The 23,488-nt window shown below is 36.8% G+C and overlaps 1 protein-coding gene across 3 annotated transcripts in view; it reads left to right on the top strand.

Annotated features, from left to right (window-relative positions):
- The window catches only part of DCAF5 (DDB1 and CUL4 associated factor 5), a 199,848-nt gene that overhangs the window by 28,684 nt on the left and 147,676 nt on the right, over positions 1–23,488 (top strand). For all 3 annotated transcript variants that reach the window (XM_016423271.2, XM_016423273.2, XM_007473097.3), the window contains exons 2-5: positions 6,199–6,342; positions 7,146–7,182; positions 8,264–8,403; positions 13,666–13,795. In XM_016423271.2, the coding sequence (XP_016278757.2) occupies positions 6,199–6,342; positions 7,146–7,182; positions 8,264–8,403; positions 13,666–13,795 (451 nt within the window). The remainder of the gene's footprint in view (positions 1–6,198; positions 6,343–7,145; positions 7,183–8,263; positions 8,404–13,665; positions 13,796–23,488) is intronic.

Below are 23,488 nucleotides of genomic sequence, written 5' to 3'. Positions count from 1 at the left end.
TTAAAAAATAGAGGTTGATTAGTGGAATAGAATAGGTAGTCAATATACATAAGTAAGGTAACAAAATGTTTATAAACACAAAGACCCAAACTGGTAAGAATGCACTATTTGACAAAAACTTCATGGAGAACAATCTGGCAAAAAATATGTGTAGACCAACATTTCATACCATATGCCAAGATAAACCTCAAATGGATATATTATTAAATGTAAAAGGTCACACCATAAATTAAAGGAGTAAGGAAGAAATTGCTTCCACAAATAGGGAAAGAGTTCATGACAAAATGAGGAATAGAGAAGGTGACAACAGATAAAATGAATGATTTTAATTACATAGCATTATAAGTTTTGGCATAAACAAAACCAATACTATTATCAGAGGAGTAGTTAAAAAAAGAAAAATTCTTTGCAGGAAGTTTCTCTGTTGAAGGTTTCATATCTAAGATATGTAAACCATAAATTCAAATAGCAGTCATTGTTGAATAAATAAATGACTGAAGGATATGAACAGGTAGTCTTCAAAGAAAGGCATCCAAGACATCAAGAATCACATGAAAAAAGCTTCAAATCAATAATAATTAAAGAAACAGTAATGTGAATTATTCTAATGCTTCTGAAAAGTAATGTGAAACTGTTTTTCAAAACTCACTAAATTGTTTATATCTTGTACATCCAGTTTTTTTTTTTGGCATAATTGTCTCCAAAATTAGAAAGTAAACTTTTTAAAAGCCAGGGACCACATTTTTGCCTTACTGTATTCCCTAGTTCTTGGCAGAGTGCCTGGTACATTGTAATCACTCAACAAATGCCTGTTAACCAAATGACTGACTTTATGCCTTTTAACCCAGCAATACTTCTGCTAGGCTTGTACCCCAAAGAGATCACAGAGAGAAACTCACTGTACAACATTATTTATAGTAGCTCTTTGGCAAAGAACTGGCTGTATTATAGGAATTGAAAAATTGTGAAAACTGGGAAGAGTTGTATGAACTAATGTCAAGTAAAATGAGCAGAAACAGGAGAACAATATATTTAACATGTTAAATTTATGGTTGGACTGAATAATATTTTAGTTGGTTGCCAGGGATTTAATTATTAAATTCCAAATGAATTAGTAAAGTCAAAATGGAATTTATGGTAGTTTATTTTACAATAAAGAGTGAAGATATTAAGGAAGAGTGAAAGAAGAAAAAGAGATTCTCTTCAGCCTGGCAGGAGTTCAGAGGTTCCTGCCAAGGGAAAGGACTCTCAAGATGATGGGCCTTTCCGGAGGCTGGTGCCTCCAGAAAGGCCAAGGGAAAGGGAGTCAGCCTTGCACTCACCAGAAAGCCAAGGAAAGGGGATCACCAGGAAACAGGTCCAGCCAGCACTCTTCTGAATGAAGAAATGTAGAACTGCCAGGAGAACTTCAGTAGAACTCTTACTCACAGGAGGTTCTACTCCAAGTGAGAGAACCAAGTTCAGGCCCTTGTCTTTCTTTTAAAGACCTTTTTTCTTGTGTCACTTCCCTTAATCTTTATGTCTACCCATCACAGCTGATGCTCCACTCTAGGACTGCCCAGAAGGCTGTCAGTTGATTCTGATTCGTCACCCACTCTTTCACACATGGGCCACAGACCTCTCACTTAGCGTGTGAGATAGTTGTTTGTACTTTTTTTGGTTAAATCCCAAAATGGGTAGATCTCCATACTTAACTTTTAAGTACTGTGTTTACATTTATGGGGATTAAATCTAAAAATAGATAAGGGATAATAATTTAATCTTCACAATCAGGGAAGAGCCAAGTACCATTATTGTTACAATCAGGGGAGAGCCAACTCCAATCTTCACACATAATAAAGAAAAAAAACCAAACATTGAAAGACTGATCAATGTGGAATGACCAACCATGATTCCAGAGGACTCATGATAAAGCATACTGCCCATTTCTCAACAGAAGGAGTATGATGGACTCTGCAGAATGAGACATATATTTTCCTATTCATCATTCCTTATAGCACAATAATATTCTATCACCATCATATACCACATCTTGTTCAGTCATTCCCCAATTGAGGTACATCTCTTTAGTTTCCAATTCTTTGCCACCATAAAAAGTGTAGCTATAAATATTTGTGTACAAACAGGTCCTTTCATGTTTTTGTTTTTGTTTTTTAAGACCTCTTTGGGATACAGACCTAGTAGTGGTATTGCTGGATCAAAAGGCATGCATTCTTTTAAAGCCCGTTGGGCATAATTCAAAATTGCCTTCTAGAATGGTTGGATCAACTCTCACAACTCCACCAGCAATGCATTAGTGTAAGACACATTGTCAAATATGATCAATGTGGAATTTGTTTGACTCTGCATATTTGTAACTAGAACTTTCCTTTTTCTTTTGACTTTTCAATTTGGGGAAATAGGCAGGGAGCAGAGGGCCACTACAGATAGAGAAGTCAAAAAAAAGAAAAGAATGGCATTGAAACATGTTTTAAAATGCACCGAATTGAGGGAATCTAGGTGGCACGATGTACTGAGAGCTAGGCCTAGAGATGGGGAGATCCTGTGTTCAAATTTGGCCCCAGACACTTCCTAGCTATGTGACCCTGGGCAAGTCACTTACCTCTTGTCACCTAGCCCTTAATACTTTTTGCCTTAGAATCAGTACATGGTATATATATATATATATATATATATATTTGTTTAAAATAAGTAAAAATGCACAGAATGAACAGAAGGCCAGAAAGAATCAGACAAGTAAAACATCTTTGAAAATTACGAGATGAATTTTTTATATATTTAAAAAACTATTTGGGATCCACAGTTCATGCACAAGATTCTTTTTCTGTTCTGTTACATGTATGGAAATATGTGTTTTATTTGGTGTTTGTTATATTCAAAATACAATTAATTTTTTAAAGATATTTTGTTTTCCCAATTAAAATTTTCACATATGTTTTCTGAAATAAGACCCAAATTATCTCCCTTTCCTTCCCTCTCCCTTTCCTGAGATGGTAAGCAATTTGATCTGGGTTATACAAGTATTATCATGCCAAACATACTTCCATATTGGTTATTGTTATAAGAAAATACTCATATAAAGCCAAAACCCTAAAATAAAAACACAAACTAAAGTGAAAAAACAGGATGCTTTGACCTGCATTCTGACTCCTGCAGTTTTTTCTCTGGAGGTGGATAGCGTTCTTTGATGTAAGTCCTACAGAATTGTCCTACATCATTGTATTGCTTTGAGAGTAGCTAAGTCTTTCAAAGTTGATCATCATACATTATTGCTGTTGCTGTGTACAATGTTTTTCTCTTGGTTCTTATTTTACTCTGCATCAGTTCATGTGATCTTTCTTGCTTTTTCTGAAATCATCCTATTCATAATTTCCTATAATACAATAGCATTCCATCATCATTATATACCTCAGTTTGTTCAGTCATTCCCTTGATGGACATCCCCTTAGGTTCCAATTCTTTGCCATCACAAAAGAACTGTTGCCAATATTTTTGTATAAGTTGGTCCTTCCCTTCCCCCCCCCCCTTCTTTTCTTTCTTTTGATGGACTGTTGGTATCATGTAGGAATGCTGATTTTTGTGTTTATTTTTTATCCTACAACTTTGCTAAAGTTATTATTTCAACTAGTTTTTTTTAGTTGATTCTCTAGGATTTTCTAAGTGTATCATCATATCATCTGCAAAGAGTGATAGTTTACTTTCCTCATTGCCTGTTTTAATTCCTTCAATTTCTTTTTCTTCTCAATTCCTAAAGCTAACATTTCTTGGAAAATATTGAATAGTGATGGTGATAATGGGCATTCTTGATCTTATTGGGAAGAGTTCTATTATCCTCATTGTAGATGATATTTGTTGATGGTTTTAGATAGATACTACTTAACATTCTATAAAAATTAACTTTTGAAAAAATATAAGAAAAAATTACTTTTTGAAAACTGTCTAAGATAAAATCAACACAAAAGGCTTAGAATAAATTGGTTTTGCCTTATATTGCTCCCTGAATACTTAGCTACTACCTATAGCTTACTTTGAAAAGGTGATGCAGAGATCTAGTGTTCTAGTGCACACCTAGGAGGCTATCTTGATGAAGTCATATCTTAATCTCTGCCCATTGGGAAATATATATATATATATATATATATATATTCTAGCACAGGCTACAAGCTTTCCCAATTAGACTACCTGTTTGATTGTAGCATTCACTGGAGTTGAATGCTATGGGACAAATAGTTTATCCTTATGCAATTAGAGACTTGAACCTGTTTTGTTCTTTAGTTGCTTCAGTTGTGACTCCATTTGTGATTTTTTTTTGACAGTTACTGGAGTGGTTTGCCATTTCCTTTTCCAGCTCATTTTTTAGATGAGGAACCTGAAGCAAACAGGATTAAGTCATTTGCCCAGGGTCTGAAGTCAAATTTGAACTCAGGTCTTTCTGATTCCACTACACCACCTAGTTGCCTCCTTGAATTCATACTTTAATGAATTTGCTAGCCGAATTGCTGGGGAACAATAGGACTTGGAAATATCCAACCTTCCTCCTGTTTTACAGTTGACCTTTTTAAACTTTGTTCATATTCCTAGATAGTATCGTTCTGTTCCTGCTTCTAGGTTTGAAACAACACAGCATGGAGAACAGCTTTTCACTTCCCTATGAGAATGAGGGTTAGAAAAGTATTTAGGGTTAGGGTTAGGGTTTGGGTTTGGGTTAGGGTTAGAAACGTATTTAGGGTTAGGTCTGACAAGAAAAATTTTGTGTCAGATACTCCTTATATTCATTGCATCCTATTCAAACGTGTTCTACTGAATCAGGCTTTTCCTTCCTTAAGGGAATGTGGAAAAGAAATTATTCTCCTGGTTCTGCTCATTTTATTACACAGTTCACACAACTCTTCCCAGGTTTCACTAAAACAATCCCTTTCATTATTTCCTACAATACATTTCAGTTCTTTGCACTAAAAAAGAGCTGCTATAAATATTATTGTTCAGTGAGCCCTTTTACTCTCTGGTTGTTTTCTTGAGGTATTGGCCTAACAGTGGTGTTGCTGGGTTAAAGGGCATAAAGTCAGTCACTTGATTATCAAGCAATTGTTGAGTGGTTACTCGATGCCTTGGAGGCATAGCAGAAACAGATCCTGCCAGAGGAATACCTGATTCTTCAGGTGTTGTAGTCTTGATCCAGACTGTCTTCAACATGCTCAATATTTACAACTTTTGATTTCCTTCAATTCTAGGACACTTTATGAGACCCTCACTTTGAAAAATTAAATCAACTTAAGAATGAATGGCTAGTATACAAGATAGATGATGCAACCAGGGACTAGGCAAGGCCAGTGCAAGTCTATAGCACATCTATGGAGTTTCCTTTGTTCTAAATTAGACTTTTGCAAAGCTTCCCTTAAACTTCTTTGACTTTCATTCCCCGCCTTTAAATAAAGGTAATACTTGGAATGCTTTCTCAATTGTGAGGAAAGTATTAAGTAAACATGAATAATTATTGTTGTTAGTATCATCTACCTTCATCCTATATTTGTGTTCTGTGTGATTTAGATATTTTACAGGTCAAGGAATTATATTTTAGGCTCTCAGTCATATTGAACCCCCCCCCACCCCCCAATTACTTCACTTTAAATATACATTTTTTTTTGTTCTTGGATATAAATGAAACAAAAACTAGAGTCTTCACTTAGACCTCTTTAGGATTGAAATAGGCCAAAATGCAAATAAAGAAGGAAAAGAAACACTTTAAGGGAAAGATCAAGGTTAGTCTTCTGGACAAATAATTGGAATTTGACAGTGAGAAGCCAAAGAATGAACTAGAGGCTGGACAACATTTTTCTAGATGTGGGGAATAAAGGTCTTCTTCAGTTATATAAGAAGGAAAGAGAGGGTAAAATGTAACCTAGATGTGAAAAGATACATGAAAAATCATTTCCCACTGTATGATGAAGGTTTAAGCAAGAGTGGCCCAATGGACAGATGTCATAGCAAGTATAAATTCTAGTCTCAGCCCTAGGCATAGTCCCTAGCATTGGCAAGCAACTAGGACTTGCTACCTCTGCTCTCTTTATTTCACCAAGAGGCACTTGGAATCTCTAGGAATCTACAAGGGGACTCATTTAGCGTAGTTTTGTTTATCCTATTCATCTTGCATGATGTGTATTCTTACTATAATACTATACCCCTGTTTTTTTCCCCCAGGAGGTGATGACCGCAGGGTTCTGCTGTGGCACATGGAACAAGCCATCCACTCCAGGGTCAAACCTATACAGTTGAAAGGAGAGCATCATTCTAACATCTTCTGCTTGGCTTTCAACAGTGGGAACACAAAAGTGTTTTCTGGAGGTAAGAGGAAGTGCTATTCCTCTTATTGCTATTGTGGCCACGGTCCTGAAGTGGGACAGTTCAGTGAAGACCTTTTTAGCTTCCTGTTACCATGTTAGGAAATTACTAACTGCTTAAAGAATTTCTCCTGAGTAAAGGTGACTGTTATACATTTGTGTTTACTGGAAGAGGTAAATGGAAATCACTCCCATCCTTCCCTGATTATCTCATTCTTAGGTGAATTAGAGTAGTTGATTCAGCTTTGCTTCCTAGTTGCTGCCAATACTAGGGGCCATGACTAGGGTTGAGACCAGAATTTATACTTGCTATAACATCTGTCCATTGGGCCATTCTTGCTTAAACCTTCATCATAGACTGGGAAATGATTTATTATGTTTCTTTTCACATTAATTCTTAATTCTTCAAAAGCTGAATTTCATGCAAAAAAGATTCACTAAATATTTTTATTTTAGTGCAGTATTCTCAGGTCTTTTGATAGAAGGAAGAAATGGAATTTGCAAATGGAAAAACTTAGATCTAATGTTGCCATATATTTAGAAAGAGAAATGTTCTTTTTATTTTTAAAATAAACATTAGATTACATTGAGAACGTTATTTTGTCATTCTTATTTGCCATTGACCTTTTTTTACACAATATAACATTCCTATCCCGCCTCCAAATTTATTTTTTAAAACTTTTCCAGTTAACTATTCTAATTAAGATCAAAGTAGTTGATTTTTACAAGAAATTTTTATTGCGTGCTAACTGAAAATGTGCATGGAGATATCTTCAGTTATTAGCCATTTGTTTTTCTTCCTTATAGGAAATGATGAACAAGTTATCCTCCATGATGTTGAAAGGTAAATAGGTTGTTTGTGTGTGAAGGTGATTGATTGCTTTTATAATGCTGAGGCAGATTTCTTGGGCCAAAATAATGCTCTCTAAAAAAATTAAAGCTACAAAATTCCTCTTCTAAAGAAGGAACATATTATAGTTTTATGATTTTTATATTGTTTTGATCAAAATGATTAACAGTCACCATAATATTCTTTTTAGGAAAAAACTTAAAAGGGTGAAGGAGGAACCATTTGTAAAATCAATTTCTAGCATATTTTTTTTTAAACCCTCAATCACAATCAGATATGACAATTTCAAGGCCTTCCATCCTTATAGGATCCCAGAAAGTAAAAGTCAGATTGGTCTGTTGAATGATTGCTCAATTAATAGGAAATACAAACGAACAATATTATTGTATATTTAAAATGTTGAATTTTTAAGAATTAAAAAAATTTGGGCAGGGGTATTTTGGGGGGAACATCACTGTGACTTGACAGTGATTCTGTACCTTCTCTTTGTTCAACAAATAAATACAAGTAAACAAAACAAATGAGTACATTGTTAAGGTTTGAAATTGTATGCCTCGCTTTGTACCTTTTTGTCCATTATCTCTCTTAAATGGGGCCAGGCACACTTATCTTTGGTTACATCCTTGATCAGCATCCTGGAGTCTTTCAGTGTTCTTTTTGTCATTCTTGTGGTAGTTGTATAAACTGTTCTCCTAGTTCTACTTTGCTCTTCATCAGTTCATTCAGTTTTTTCCAAGTGTACCTGAATCTTCATATTTGTCATTTCTTATTGATAAAATTACATATTTCTTAGAAAAAAGGAGACCAATACTATCTATGTGGCCCCTGGGCAAATCTTACCTCTCAGTATGTCAGATGGCCTTCTGAGACCTTAAAACTGTCAGAGATTTGGATTGATAGTTTACTTTGGGGGAATTTACTCACTAATGAAATAATAAGTGTAGTCCAAAGGAAAAGTGGTTAATTGTCATATAATTACACAATCCCCCACCCCCCAACAAAACATGTATACTCTCAGAAGGGTGGAAGTCTGCGTATGTGTGTGTCTCTCTCTTTCTTCTGCTCTGTCTCTCAGCAGCGAGACCTTGGATGTATTTGCCCATGAAGATGCCGTGTATGGCCTTTCTGTGAGTCCTGTGAATGATAATGTTTTTGCCAGCTCATCGGATGATGGACGAGTTCTCATCTGGGACATACGGGAATCTCCGCATGGAGGTGAGTGTTGTGGCTGAAGACTTTTTAGTTCTTTGAAAACCCTTTTTTTGTCAGTGGTAGACTTCAGAGGTAGTAATGTTGATGACAGAAAGACAAAAGATTTCCTCATGGGGAGTAAGCTAACAAGAGAAGAGTACCAGGCAGTATTTGAGCTGAGAAGTCACAGGGATGAAATGATGGGTAGCCTAGGAACTTACGGTTCCATAAACAATAGCAATACTCCTTTGATTACATTTCCCTGAGCAAAGAGGGAAATGGGAGATGCTAAGCACATATGGCAGCAGGGTGAGCAAAAAGATGACTGGGTGTTCTGGTGATAGCTAAATATTAAAGCCTGCATGAGTTTGACCCGCGCATGTGCTCGTGCACATACACACACACACACACTCGTGCACATCTCCATGGAATATACATGGGGAAGTAGTCAGTTTGAATGACATTCTCTAACAGTCGTTTTGCTCATCTTTTTCTACATATCCACATACCTGCCATATGTAACCTAGCATGTCAGTAAGTCAACAAACATTACTAAGCATGTGTTATGTTTGCCAGGTACTGGGCTAAACGCTGGGGGTACAAAAAAAAAAGGCAGCAGATAACCCTTGCCCTCAAGGAGCTCACAGTCTGTTGGGGGAGACAACAGTCAAACAACGATACAAACAAGATATATACTCAGGACAAACTGGAGATAAAGAAGAGAGAGAAGGCATTAGGATTCAGTGGAATCAGGCAAGGCTTCTTGTAGAAGGTGAGATTTCAGCCAGGCCTTCAGGGAGATCAAGAAGCAGAGAGAAAGGGGGATAGAGTTCTAGGCATTGGGGGATAGCCCCTGAGAATGCATAGAGTCAAGAGATGCATTAGGAATAGCAAGGACAGTGTCCCTAGGCCTCAGGGTGTGCAGGGGTAAGGAGGAGTAGGATGAAAGAAAACTAAGAAGGTAGGAGAGCCAAAATATGAAGAACTTTGAGTCCCAAACACAGAATTTTCTATTTGATCCAAGATATGATGGGGAGCCACTAGAGTTTATTGAATGAAGGATGGGAGTGGGAAGACATGGTCATGACTTTGCTTTAGGAAGATCCTTTTGACAGCAGAGTACAGAGTAGACCCGTGAAGGGGGGAAAGACTTGAAACAAGGAACCAACTAGAAATTATTGTAGTAGGTAAAATGAGGGTATTGAGAGCTTAGAGAAGAGAAGTAAGTCAGTATGAAAGATTCCATAAACATAAAAAGTCAATAGGACTTAACAATATCTTGAATATGAGGGGTAAGAGAAAGTGTGTTCTCTAAATTGTGAGCTTGGGTGACTGAATGATGGTGCCCTTAGCTGCAAAGGGAAGTTTGGAAGAGGGAAAAGATAATGAATTCTAGTTTAGATATGTTGATTTTAAGATGTCTTTTGGACATCTAGTTTAAGATCTCCAGTAAGTAGTTGTAAATGTGAGACTGGAGTTTAGGACTGAATAAATAATAATAGCAATTGCTAGCATTAATATAGTACTTTGAGGATTGCAAAGCACTTTATGAATATTATTTATCTTCACAATAACTCCTGGAGGGAGATGCTATTATCCCCATTTTTATAGGTAAGGAAACTGAAGCAAACAGAAGTTAAGTGATGTGCTCAGAATCACATGAGCTAGGAAATGTTTGAGTCAGAATTTGAACTCACATCTTTCTGAGTCCAGGCCCAAGGTTCTATGTGTATCTAGTAATCATCAGCACAGAAATGATACATTTTAAATAAAAGCATCCTATCACTGAAGTGACAATATTTCTGCCACAGACATTGTGGTGATTCTAATGGGAAAAATCAGTGGCCTCCTCATATCCTAGGTCCGTCTTGGCATACTTATGGCATACATGCCAGAAGGGGCTGCTCCCCTCCCCCTTTCCACAGGCACCTGAGGACATTTCTCACATGACCCACCCCTCTGCCCAGCAGCTCAATGGGAGCACTTCCTCTCTCCCCTGTCTGGGGTAAGGTGCCTGAGGGGGGAGGCGTTCCTATGCTGAGTGAGGGTGTGATGCACACAGAGTGGCTTGTTGAGTCTGTGGTGAAGGTGATTCCTGTGTTGGGGTAGGAGAGGAGCTTGGTTTGAGGGGAGCAGAGCTCACAGTGTGGCCCATAGCTGGAGGGGAGTGGAGTGCTCAGGTCACTCCTCTCCTCTTCTTTACATGTGCCTCTGCCCAGCAGCCCAATGGTAGTGCTTTCTCCCTCCCTTGTTTGGGGTGGGGGGCCCGGAGGCAAGGTATGGAGGGCAGGGCAGGGCATGGCACTTGGTGGAGGAGGGAGGGGCATGGTGTAACACTAAGTCTGGGTGGGGCCTGGCACTCCATCTTTAAAAGGTTTGACATCATTGCCATAGGCCCAAAGGCCTAGATTTTTTGCTTTGCACAAGACCTAGAAGACTTAAGGCTTTTCTGTTTGGAACTTAAAATTTAAAGAGAATTTCAAGGAGTAGCTAGATGGCTCAGTGGATAGAAAGCCAGGCCTTAGAGTCAGAAAAACCTGAGTTCAAATCTGGCTTCATTTCTAAGCTGTGTGATCTTGGGCAAGTCACTTAACCTAATTTGCCTAGCCCTTCTTAGTACTAAGAAAGTAAGGGTTTAATAATAATAATAATAATAACAACAATAATAATAATGAGAATTATTTCTTTTATTGAGATGGATTACATAGGTATGTATTCCTGGAACCTATCCCTGTGTCTGGCACATGGTAGGTATTTATTAAGTATAGACTTAGCCTTGAAAGAGGTCTCAGAGATCATCTAGTCCAATTCCCTGATTTTTACAGATGAGAAAACTGAGGCCATGAGAGAGAATACCCTAGGATCATAGAGTAAATGGAATGACTAGGATTTGAACCCAGGTTCTCTGACACCTAATACAGCATCTTTTCCATTATTTGTCTACACATAAATCTTTTCTCACTATTTGCTAGTTTAGTAGATAGATTAGTGAAATCTAATTTTTTTCTCTATACTTGGTTAATTTTTATCTAGAATTTGAGGCAAAGATCTATTAGTGTAGAGCAGTCTGACTCTCCTGAAGTTCCTTTAACAAGCTTATTCTTCTTGCAGTACCACCATCTTTCTTACCTTTTAATTAAAATTTAAGGCATATATTTCCTTGTTTTGTTAATTTCCTGTTTTTCAATACTTCTCTATCATCTCTGATCAAGTGTCCTTTTGTAATTATTGTGCTTGTCAGATGAAATATCCTAATGTTTTAATTTCCCTGTTAAATTATAAGCTAGTTGCTAACAGATAAACGGATGAAACTAGATCTCTAAGGTTCCTTGCTGCTTTAAAATCCTATGACCCTAAGACTGTATTGAATTGTGTTCCAAAACACCTGTTATCCTCTCTAGGGTCCTCTCTAGACCCTAAAAGTATTCTGATTGATCCCCCTCCTGAGACATTCTCATTGTTAGACAGGCAAAAGCACTATGACATATAGGGTGAATTTCAGCTCTGGAATTGCCTGATAATTATTTAACAGTGCTCTGTACCTGCCTGGAGTCTTGGACAGTGAAATAGCTTTTACATCCTGTCTAATGGGGTAGCATGAAAACTGTGTTCTCTGAGGTAACAATTTTTTTTTCTTTTTTCCCTACAAGGATCATCATATTTTGAGAGCTACAGGGTTTCATCTAGGTGATGCTTATTTGGAATTGGTTAAATTCAAGATTAGGCATTGGGGGCAGCTGGGTGGGTTGCTCAGTGAACTGAGAGCCAGACCTAGATGTAGGAGGTCCTAGGCTCAAATCAGGCCCCAGACACTTCCTAGCTGTGTGACCCTGGGCAAGTCACTTACTGCTCTCCTACCTTGGAACTAATACACAGTATTGATTCTAAGACAGAAGGTAAGGGTTATAAAAAAAAAAAAAAGATTAGACCTCAAATCCTTTTTTTCTTCCTTGTCTTCTACCTAGAAACTAAATTCTAGTATTTCAGTGTGAGATTTTTTTTTTTCTTCACTAAAGTCCCTTTTTGGGTTGGCAAAAAATTTAAATCAGAAAGGAAAACTTATGAGTTCTTTTCAAGTTATTATTTAATTTGTAATTTTAATAACAAGTTCAAAGTATTTAGAGTTGGAAGGGATTTTTGGAGGTCATCTGGTCCAATAACCTTTTTATACAGATGAGAAAATTGAGACCCAACAAAGTGACTTAACTTTAAGGTCACATGGGTAGTAAATAGCAGGGCTGTGCTTCTGTCCCTGGTCTTTGTAACAGTTAAAATTTAGGGGGAGACTGAGGCAGGTAGAAATTAGTTTCTCTCTGCAAGGAGTATTATATTTTTTTAGAGGTTTATTGAAGATTAAGGATTGAAGAAAATACAGGATAAGAAACACGTGGTGCCTAGGCCACAGAGGCCTAGACAAGACCTCACCTACATTATGGAAAGAACCATGTCTGCCCCAAAACGGAAGTCCAAGAGAGAAAAAGACCCCAAAAGCCTTTGCCATCAGCTTAAATCCTTCCTCGATCTTGGCCCACCTCAGAATTGCGTGAGATTACAAAGCCTTCTAGGGAAGTGGAGCAAGGACTTGTGGGGATTGACGTCCAGAGTTCAAATCTCAATTTTACATCTTCTGACTTTAAATCTGATGGTCTTTTCACAATAGTTGGATCTTTGTGATTATGATTTGCACATTTCTCCCCATCCCCTTCCACTGATTATAGACTTTAATTCTACTCACCAAATTATATAATTATTCTTGCCTTTAGCAGTCATTTTTGTTTTTCTGGGTATCTGAAGATTCAATGCATGTGGCTGTCTAATGTAATTGTTTTAAATTTGAAAAGTATTAAAAAATTTACATATTCGAGAAAATAACATTTAATAATTTAAATTAATATTTTGAAGTATACAAGGGTGATATAAAAACCCCAAATCATCCCTAAGATTGTTAGCCTGAGGGAACTAGATACTTCAGTGAATTGAGAGCCAGGCCTAGAGATAGGAGGTCCTAGGCTGGTCCCAGACACTTAGTTGTATGACCTTGGGTAAGTCACTTAATCCCCATTACCTAACTTTTATCACTCTTCTGGCTTAGAACCAATACACAGTATTGATTCTAAGATGGAAGATAAGGGTTAAAAAAAAAAGGTTATTAGCCATGTTGGAATTTTCACTCAGTGAAGAATTTGTTTTGCCATATGTGGTTTTTTATTCACCTTTGCTTATTTGCCCATGTATTGTCCAAAGGTGCACATAAACTAATTGAACAAAATTCTTTTTCTCCTGCAGAGCCCTTCTGCCTGGCAAACTATCCATCAGCCTTTCATAGTGTCATGTTTAACCCTGTGGAACCCAGGTTATTAGCCACAGCCAACTCAAAGGAAGGAGTAGGACTCTGGGATATTCGGAAACCTCAGAGGTAAGCTGCCTGCCTTCATGAGGCATGAAAACTGTCCTTCCTTTTACTTTCTTGGAAGCAAATGATCATCTTCAGCCAGAAAGCATTTGTGTGAAAATCTCACCAGCCATGATCTCTGCATTCTAGGGCAAAATCTTTGTCATTGAAGCCTTTGGAGTTTTTGTTTTTTAGGAAGAGATAGAAAATGACAGAATTTAAGTCCCTACTTATTGAGTAAGAAACTTAATGTTCTAAATATATTTGCATTTTAAAAGCAATACTTAATAATGGAATAAAATACTTCTGGTAGAATTCAAGACCTTATTGGACAAGATATTTTTGTCTGGGGACTTTTTTGATGTTCCTTATATAAATGACCTGTTATTTCACATAAAGTTGTCCTGATATTCATCTGATATTTAACTATGTCTCATTCAAGTCATGGCCTCTATTTTAGCTCTCTCTTTGAGGGTTTTCTGGATTGCCTTTCAGAAAAGATTAGACACACACAAACACACACTTTCTCTTTGTCTCTGTCTCTTTCTCATTCTCTTTGAATTTATTGGGTTAGTTGGGTTTTGGATGAAATGGGTTTTAGAATACAAAGCACTATTAAGAAATCACTATTTCTTAAAATGTGCTAATTTTCACCATCATAGGTCTATTAAAATAAGCACATGCATTCTCATGCAGTGGTCCCTAGTGTTTGGTATGACCCATTGAGAACCTATTGTAGCCATTCCTACTTATGAGGACGGTGGGGATATTTCCCAGTGACATATAAGCTCTTAGTGATTCTTATCAAGGGAGATGGTTGGAATGAGTATTTCTAAATAAAATAATATATTTGATTAAATGATGAAATTTGAAAAATTCAATTCTGAAAAAATTATTTCATTGGTAAGCTTCAGTATTTTATAAAATTTTATCCATGCCTTTTGTCATCTGGTAAGTTTGCTTCTAGGGAAATTTGATTGGCAGAGTAAAATTATTCTGATTAGTTTGAGTTCTCTGATTCTAAAATGAAAATGACAGTTGGCAAATTGACTACTCTTCTGTAGAAATTAACATGGTGTGGTGAAAAAGGATTTGGAGTATGTACCAGATTTCCGTCCTTTCTGTTGATTGGGCCGGTCTTCTTAAGCATGTCCCTTAGCTTTTCTGGACTTGACTTTCTGTATCTGTGAAATGAGAGGATTGAATGAGATGATCTCTAAGGTCTTTCACAATTTTAAATCTTGGATCCTACAGATTCTTATTTTATCACATATATATGTCTTGAAGGGGAAAAGGGAAGGGAATAAATATTTATATAGTTCCTACTATGTGCCAGGCACTGTGCTTAGCAATTTATAGATTTTATCTCATTTCATCTTTGAGACAGGAAGACTCCCCAAATTCCTGTAGGTGAATAGATAGCTCTTGGCATCAGAAGGATGAAATGAGCAATTAGCAGCTTATAAACCTACTGGCTTTTAAGATTAGAGTAAGAGTAGAGGAAATTGTGGTTCTTTCATCCTCCTCAAATGATATTAAGTTTTGACTGTCTCACCCTTTTACTAGTTCCTCACCTGTATATTATTTATTGTCTTTGGTAATCTATCTTGCAGATCATAGAGAGGACTATTCTAATGTAAAAAGTTTGTTGGAAAACATGATAAATTTCTATTTGAAATAAAAGAGAATATATTCTTAGGAGACTAGAATTTTTTGTCAACTTCTTAAGAAACATGAGAAATTAGGAGCCTTTTATATGATGCTCCTAGGTTTTCTAGATTCAGTATAAGGACACCAATGAAATTTATAAGCTGCTTTCTGCTTCCTAGCTTCTTAGGTACATGAAGTTAAATGGAATGACCAAGGAGGACACTATTCTACTTTTTCTTGTAGAGTTCACCACAGAATTCCACCAGACCACTTGATTTCTTTCTCTTTTATTTTAATTTTTTCTTTTTATTGTTATGATCTCAACACAGATGTGAACAAACATATACATTTTCATACACAAAGATCAGAAAAAGAAGCCAGCATAGAAGAACTGTGAATCTTAACTACATATAGTTTGTTTTAACTTTTGTTTTAATATATTTCAAATTTAACTTGATAGTTTTGACATCAAACATTTCTGTGTCCCATTATGAACTTTGTTCTTTCTCTTTAAAAAAAAATAATTATATGGGGGCAGCTGGGTAGCTCAGTGGATTGAGAGCCAGGCCTAGAGATGGGAGGTCCTAGGTTCAAATCTGGCCTCAGACACTTCCCAGCTTGTGTGATCCTGGGCAAGTCACCTGACCCCCATTGCCTAGCCCTTAACACTCTTCTTCCTTGGAGCCAATACACAGTATTGACTCCATGACGGAAGGTGAGGGTTTAAAAAATAATAATAATTATAGATGAATGAGAACAGTGTCCCATAGAGGTTGAGTAATTTGCTAATAATTGACTAAAGATCCAGTTTAGATAGTAAAATGGAAAGCTAGGATTTGAACCCAAGTTATCAGACTTCAAATCTAACATTCTTTCCACTCTATCATCCTGTCTCTAAATGTAATAATGCAGATGAAATACTTTGTAAACCTTAAAGGTCTATATAAAAATTAGCAATTGGAATTCTTTGAACCAAATTAGATTGCTGTGAAGTATAGTGGAAACCTAAAATTGAATTATCTACCTGAAAGGCCTATCTTACATTCAAAAAAGACCCTTCTTCAGCTGATTCTCTTCTAGGTTCCATCCTCCTGGTCTGTGTTGGTATATTTTTTTTCACTGCAAGGGAAGAAAGGCAATTTTAGTCTTGAATGGTTTAGGGACACCTCCCAACCTGGCAGAGTCTGTTGGTACAAACTATGCCATATTAACTACTTTTAAATGTTGCCACCAAAATAACCTGATTAACAAAAAAGTTTAGAACTTTAAAATTTTAACATTAGAAAGAACCCTATAGTTCATATAATTTGATCTAATTGTACAGACCAATCACCAAAAGATTAAGTTATTTTTCTAATACCACATGAGATTAGAAACCAGATCTTCAGACTCCTGGGCTATTATTCTTTTATTCAGCACCATACTGAGTACTGAGTAAGTAGGGGCAAGTATATAACTAGACCTGAGACTAGTGGGAATTGGGGACATATATACCAAGAAAAGCAAAAACTTGATCCCTTGCCCCAAAGGAACTCACATTCTAATGTGACAGCCACTAAAAGGGACAAAGTTGGGAGAGGGGTGTGTGTGTGTGTGTGTGTGTTTGTGTGTGTGTGTGTGAGAGCAAATAAAGCAGTGTAGCTAGATTATAGAGTGTGTTGTAGAAAATCAGTAAGTATTAAGAAGTCTTGGAAGGGTAGGAAGTAACCAGATTATGAAAGGTTTTAAAAGCCAAGTAGAGCATTTTATTATTATTTGATACTAGAGTTTATTGAGGGAAATCAGAACTATACTTTAGGAAAATCACCTTGGCAACTGAATGGAGTTTGGATTGAAGGAGAGACTTGAGGTAGGGAGGTCAACCAGACGATGGTCATAGTGGTGAGTAGTAGAGAGAAGGAGTGTATATGGGAGATTTTATGAAGATGGAAATTATAAAACTGGGCAACAGATTTTATATATGGGGTGAGTGTAAGTAAGGAATTAAAGATGACTCTGGGAATGTGAGCCTGGATGACTGGGAAGATGATGACAAAAATAGGAAAATTGAGATACCTATCAAACATCCAGGTTGAGATGTCCACCAGGCATTTAGTGGTGTGAAACTAGAGCTCAGCAGAGAGTTTAGGGCTGCATAAATAGATCTAGGAGTCATTTCAGTAAGGTTGATAATTAGGCCCATGGGAGCTCATGAGATCACCAAAGGAGACAGAATGGAGGGAGGGGGAAGAGGAACCGAGCCTTGGAGGACTCTTATTTATAGTTAGTAGGTCTGATCTGAATGAAGGACTAACCAGTGAGCAGTCAGACTGGGAGGAGGAGTACTAGGTAATGTCATGAAAACCTAAGGAGGAGAGAATTTCCAGAAAAAAATGGTAATTTTTAGTGTCATCCCTCACTAATGCTTATCTATTTTACATATTTTGTCCCATTAGAAGGGAAATTCTTTTGAGTCAGGGCCTGTTTTACTTGCTTATAAATTATATTCCGAGTGCTTAGCATATAGTAAGTAATTTAAAACTTTTTTCTCTTTCCCTTCTGCTTTTGAATAGCATTGATTATTGTCTCTCTGCAGCTACCTCTTGTTCCTGAGGACCAAGCAGAGCTAGACCTTTCTCCATATCACATGGGGGCCCTTCAGATACTTAAAGGGCAATTCTGAGCTCTCCTAATTTTTTTCCTCAGGCTATATTATCCCCAGTTTCTCCAACTAATTACTTATATAACATTGTCTGCAGGCCTTTTACCATCCATCCTGGTCAACTTTTTAAATATACTTCTCAATGTCCTTCTTAGAACTGAACATAGTACTACGTATGTACGAAATTTCACAAGTCCTGAATAGAATAGGAATCATTTTCCTTTAACCCAGACTTTATATCTTTCAGTACAACTTAAGATATCATTGGAAGGTCACTCTTATCATATTAAAATGCCTACATCTCACTCACAGAAACTGTAAGAGTGATTTTTTTTTTTAACCTGAGTAAGGCTTGAGATTTAAATAGGGATAACCATAATCTAATTAGATCTGGCCACTCATTATAGCCAATCAAGATCTTTTTGGATCCTGACTGTTATCCACCAAGTTAGCTTTCCTTCCCAGCATTATAGTTATGGCTTTATTTAAGCCCTTGATAGAACATAAAACAATACAGGGTCAAGAACAGATACTAGGATATCCACTCAGTGCCTGTATCCAAGTTGACACGAACACATTAATGGCAGTCAGTTCTTTTGGGGTCTAGCCTTTCAACCACTTGCGAATAGGTATGTTTTGTGTAGTCTACATCTCTACTAAATCTATTGGGCCAGTTACCCAGTCTAATAAAAAAAAATAAGGTTAGTCTGCTATAACTAATGCTCATATAAGCAATTCAGCTTCTAAGACTTCCCTTTCTAAATACTCATAGACCATCTATTTAATAATGTGATTCAGAATTTTGCCAAGAATCAAAGAGAAACTTATTGGCCTATAAACCACCTTTCCCCTCTTTTCTGAGAATAGGAATATTTACTCTATATCAGCTTGTTATATTTCTCCAGTTTGCTTCATCTTCTCAGAATTTACCAACAGTTCTCGGAAAAAAATCAATAACAAATATCTGCTTACTTAAAGAGAGAAAGTGTTTTAGGAAATAAAGAGCTGGTCTTGGAACCAGGGAGAATTAGCTTCAAGTCTTTCCTGTGACCCATACTGGCTGTGTGACCCTGGAGAAGTCATTTGAACTAGGAAACTCTCTAAGACATAGATTGCAAAGAAGCTTCAGTGATAGAGGATATTCTGGGAATTCCCTATACCAATTAAGTTGCAGGTACAGTCCTTTTCATTTACTTAATCCTCCCATAACAAATATGATAAATGTTAGGAGTACAAAAAGAAAAATTAAATAGTCCCTCTCCTCAATGGAAGTTATTTTCTGGGAGGAAATGCAAAATTTAACAGCTAAAGGAATTAAAAGATGCTTTACTTCAGTTGTGTTACTGAGCTGACCCTTAAAGGAAGATAACAGAAACTAAAGAGGAGAAGGAAGTATCATTGAGCTGATGGGATTAGATGAGAAAGAGTCTCTGAAGAGAGGAGAGGATCCAAAACAGAGACTTGGGTGATCCCTGGGCATAGGGAACACAAAACAGTTGATCTAGCAAAGGAAACGTGTGAAAACATGGTTGATAGGTAGAGAACCAGATTGAAGCAGTGTCCAGAATCTGAAGGAGGTGAGAGTAAATAGAGGAGGGGAGACCAAAAGCTTCAGATGAATCAAACAAGTAGAATGAAGACTGAGAAAATTTCCCAACATAACTACCATTTTTTTCAGGACCATGGGAGCTAATTTATCCTGGATTGATGACTTAGAAATCATTGAGAGCAGCTACATGCATAATTACTACCTCTTGACTTATTTGTGAGATTCAGTTGTTATTTAATCATTTTTCCTTACAAATATGAAAATCATGATCCTTGGTAAAGAAAACAGAAGCAGAATAGGCCTGCCGTAAAAAAAACCCCAAAAACTCCCCTAACCTTTTGCCTTAGAATCAATACTAAGTATTGGCAGAAGAGTGGTATGGTCTGGGCACCTTTCTATAAACTCTGAACAGTCTCTTCCAGATCATATCTAAACTGTCTTTCAGGGTTCTGTCCTGGGCCTCACCTCTTCTCCTTTCTGATTCACTTTTGATGATTTCAGCAGCTCCCATAGATTTAATTACCATTTCTCTGCTGATAATTCTCAAATCTTCCTTTCCCTCCCCAATCTGTTTACCGACCTTCAACCTTACATTCCAACTGCCTCTCAGACATCTCAGACTGGATTCCCAGTAGTCGTGTTAAACTCAATTATGTCAAAAATAGATCTCATCTTTCCCCCCTGAACCCTCCCAACCTCCGACCTCCCAATTACTGTAGGAAGCATGACTAGTCTCCTAGTTCTTAGGCTTGAAATCTAGGAGTAATTCTGGACTCCTCGCAATCTCTCGCCTCTCATATCCAGGCTGTTGCTCAAGTCTATCTCAATTTCACCAATACTACATCTTTCTTATATGCTCCTTTCTCTCCTCTGACACTGCTATCACTCTAGTCCAGGCCCTCATCACCTCATGCCTTGATTATTTTTTAATTAAACAGTTTCTTTTTATTTTTTATTTTTTTTCCTTTTTTAAAAATTTTTTAAATTAAAAATTTTTTAATTTGTATTTGGTCATTTCCAAACATTATTCATTGGAAACAATATCATTTTCTTTTCTTCCCTCCCCCCTCCCCCCCACCTCTCTCATAGATGGCGCTCGATTCCACTGGGTATCACATGTGTTCTTTATTCGAACCCATTTCCATGTTGTTGGTATTTGCATTAGAGTGTTCATTTAGAGTCTCTCCTCAGTCATATCCCCTCCACCCCTGTAGTCAAGCAGTTGCTTTTCATCGGTGTTTTTACTCCCACAGTTTATCTTCTGCTTGTGGATAGTGTTTTTTAGATCCCTGCAGATTGTTCAGGGACATTGCATTGCCACTAATGGAGAAGTCCATTACCTTTGATTGTACCACAATGTATCAGTCTCTGTGTACAATGTTTTCCTGGTTCTGCTCCTCTCGCTCTGCATCACTTCCTGGAGGTTGTTCCAGTCTCCATGGAATTCCTCTACTTTATTATTCCTTTTAGCACAATAGTATTCCATCACCAACATATACCACAAATTGTTCAGCCATTCCCCAATTGAAGGACATCCCCTCATTTTCCAATTTTTGGCCACCACAAAGAGTGCAGCGATGAATATTCTTGTACAAGTCTTTTTCCTTATTATCTCTTTGGGGTATAAGCCCAGTAGTGCTATGGCTGGATCAAAGGGCAGACAGTCTTTTATCGCCCTTTGGGCATAGTTCCAAATTGCCCTCCAGAATGGTTGGATTAATCCACAACTCCACCAGCAATGAATTAGTGTCCATACTTTGCCACATCCCCTCCAGCATTCATTACTTTCCATAGCTGTTATGTTAGCCAATCTGCTAGGTGTGAGGTGATACCTCAGAGTTGTTTTGATTTGCATCTCTCTGATTATAAGAGATGTAGAACACTTTTTCATGTGCTTATTAATAGTTTTGATTTCTTTGGCTGAGAACTGCCTGTTCATGTCCCTTGCCCATTTATCAATTGGAGAATGGCTTGATTTTTTGTACAATTGATTTAGCTCTTTGTAAATTTGAGTAATTAAACCTTTGTCAGAGGTTTTTATGAAGATTGTTTCCCAATTTGTTGCTACCCTTCTGATTTTAGTTACATTACTTTTTAATTTGATGTAATCAAAATTATTTGTTTTACATTTTGTGACTCTTTCTAAGTCTTGCTTAGTTTTAAAATCTTTCCCTTCCCAAAGGTCTGACATGTGTACTATTCTGTGTTCACCTAATTTACTTATAGTTTCCTTCTTTATGTTCAAGTCATTCACCCATTCTGAATTTATCTTGGTGTGGTGTGTGAGGTGTTGATCCAAATCTAATCTCTCCCACACTGTCTTCCAATTTTCCCAGCAGTTTTTATCAAATAATGGATTTTTGTCCTAAAAGCTGGGGTCTTTGGGTTTGTCATAAACTGTCTTGCTGAGATCATTTATGCCAAGTCTATTCCACTGATCCTCCTTTCTGTCTCTTAGCCAGTACCAAATTGTTTTGATGACCACTGCTTTATAGTATAGTTTGAGATCTGGGACTGCAAGTCCTCCTTCCTTTGCATTTTTTTTCATGATTTCCCTAGATATCCTTGATCTTTTGTTCTTCCAAATGAAGTTAGTTATGGTTTTTTCTAATTCAGTAAAGAAGTTTTTTTGATAGTTCAATGGGTATGGCACTAAATAAGTAAATTAATTTGGGTAGGATTGTCATTTTTATTATGTTAGCTCGTCCCACCCATGAGCAGTCAATGTTTTTCCAATTGTTTAGATCTAGTTTTAATTGTGTGGAAAGTGTTTTGTAGTTGAGTTCATATAGTTCCTGTGTTTGTCTTGGCAGATAGATTCCCAAGTATTTTATATTGTCTAGGGTGATTTTGAATGGTATTTCGCTTTCTAATTCTTGCTGCTGAAAAGGGTTAGAGATATATAGAAATGCTGATGACTTATGCGGGTTTATTTTGTATCCTGCAACTTTGCTAAAGTTGTTGATTATTTCGAGTAACTCTTTGGTTAATTCTCTAGGATTCCTTAAGTAAACCATCATATCATCTGCAAAGAGTGATAGCTTGGTCTCCTCATTGTCAATTTTAATACCTTCAATTTCTTTTTCTTCTCTAATTGCTACTACTAGTGTTTCTACTACAGTGTTAAATAATAGAGGTGATAATGGGCATCCTTGTTTTACTCCTGGTCTTATTGGAAAGGCTTCTAGTTTATCCCCATTGCAGATGATGTTTGCTGATGGTTTTAGATATATACTGTTTATTATTTTTAGGAAAGGCCCTTCTATTCCTATACTTTCTAGTGTTTTCAATAGGAATGGGTGTTGTATTTTATCAAAGGCTTTTTCTGCATCTATTGATATAATCATGTGATTTTTGTCAGTTTGCTTGTTAATATGGTCAATTATATGGATGATTTTCCTAATATTGAACCATCCTTGCATTCCTGGTATGAATCCTACCTGGTCATAGTGGATGACCCTTGTGATGACTTGCTGGAGTCTTTTTGCTAGTATCCTATTTAAGATTTTTGTATCTATATTCATTAGGGAGATTAGTCTATAGTTTTCTTTCTCTGTTTTTGACCTGCCTGGCTTTGGGATCAGTACCATGTTTGTGTCGTAGAATGAATTTGATAGAACTCCTTCTTGGCCTATTCTGTCAAATAGTTTGTTTAATATTGGGATTAGTTGTTCTTTGAATGTTTGATAGAATTCATTTGTGAATCCATCTGGACCTGGGGATTTTTTCCTAGGGAGTTCTTTGATGGCTTGTTCAATTTCTTTTTCTGAAATGGGGTTGTTAAGGTAATTTATTTCTTCCTCTTTTAGGCTTGGCAATTTATATTTTTGTAAGTATTCAAAGTACCAGCTTCTAGTCTTATTCATTAAATCAATAG

The sequence above is a fragment of the Monodelphis domestica genome, chromosome 1, assembly GCF_027887165.1.
Source record: "Monodelphis domestica isolate mMonDom1 chromosome 1, mMonDom1.pri, whole genome shotgun sequence".
Taxonomy (NCBI): Eukaryota; Metazoa; Chordata; class Mammalia; order Didelphimorphia; family Didelphidae; genus Monodelphis; species Monodelphis domestica.
Note: the sequence above shows the minus strand (reverse complement) of the source record. Positions and strands in the feature narration are given on the sequence as shown.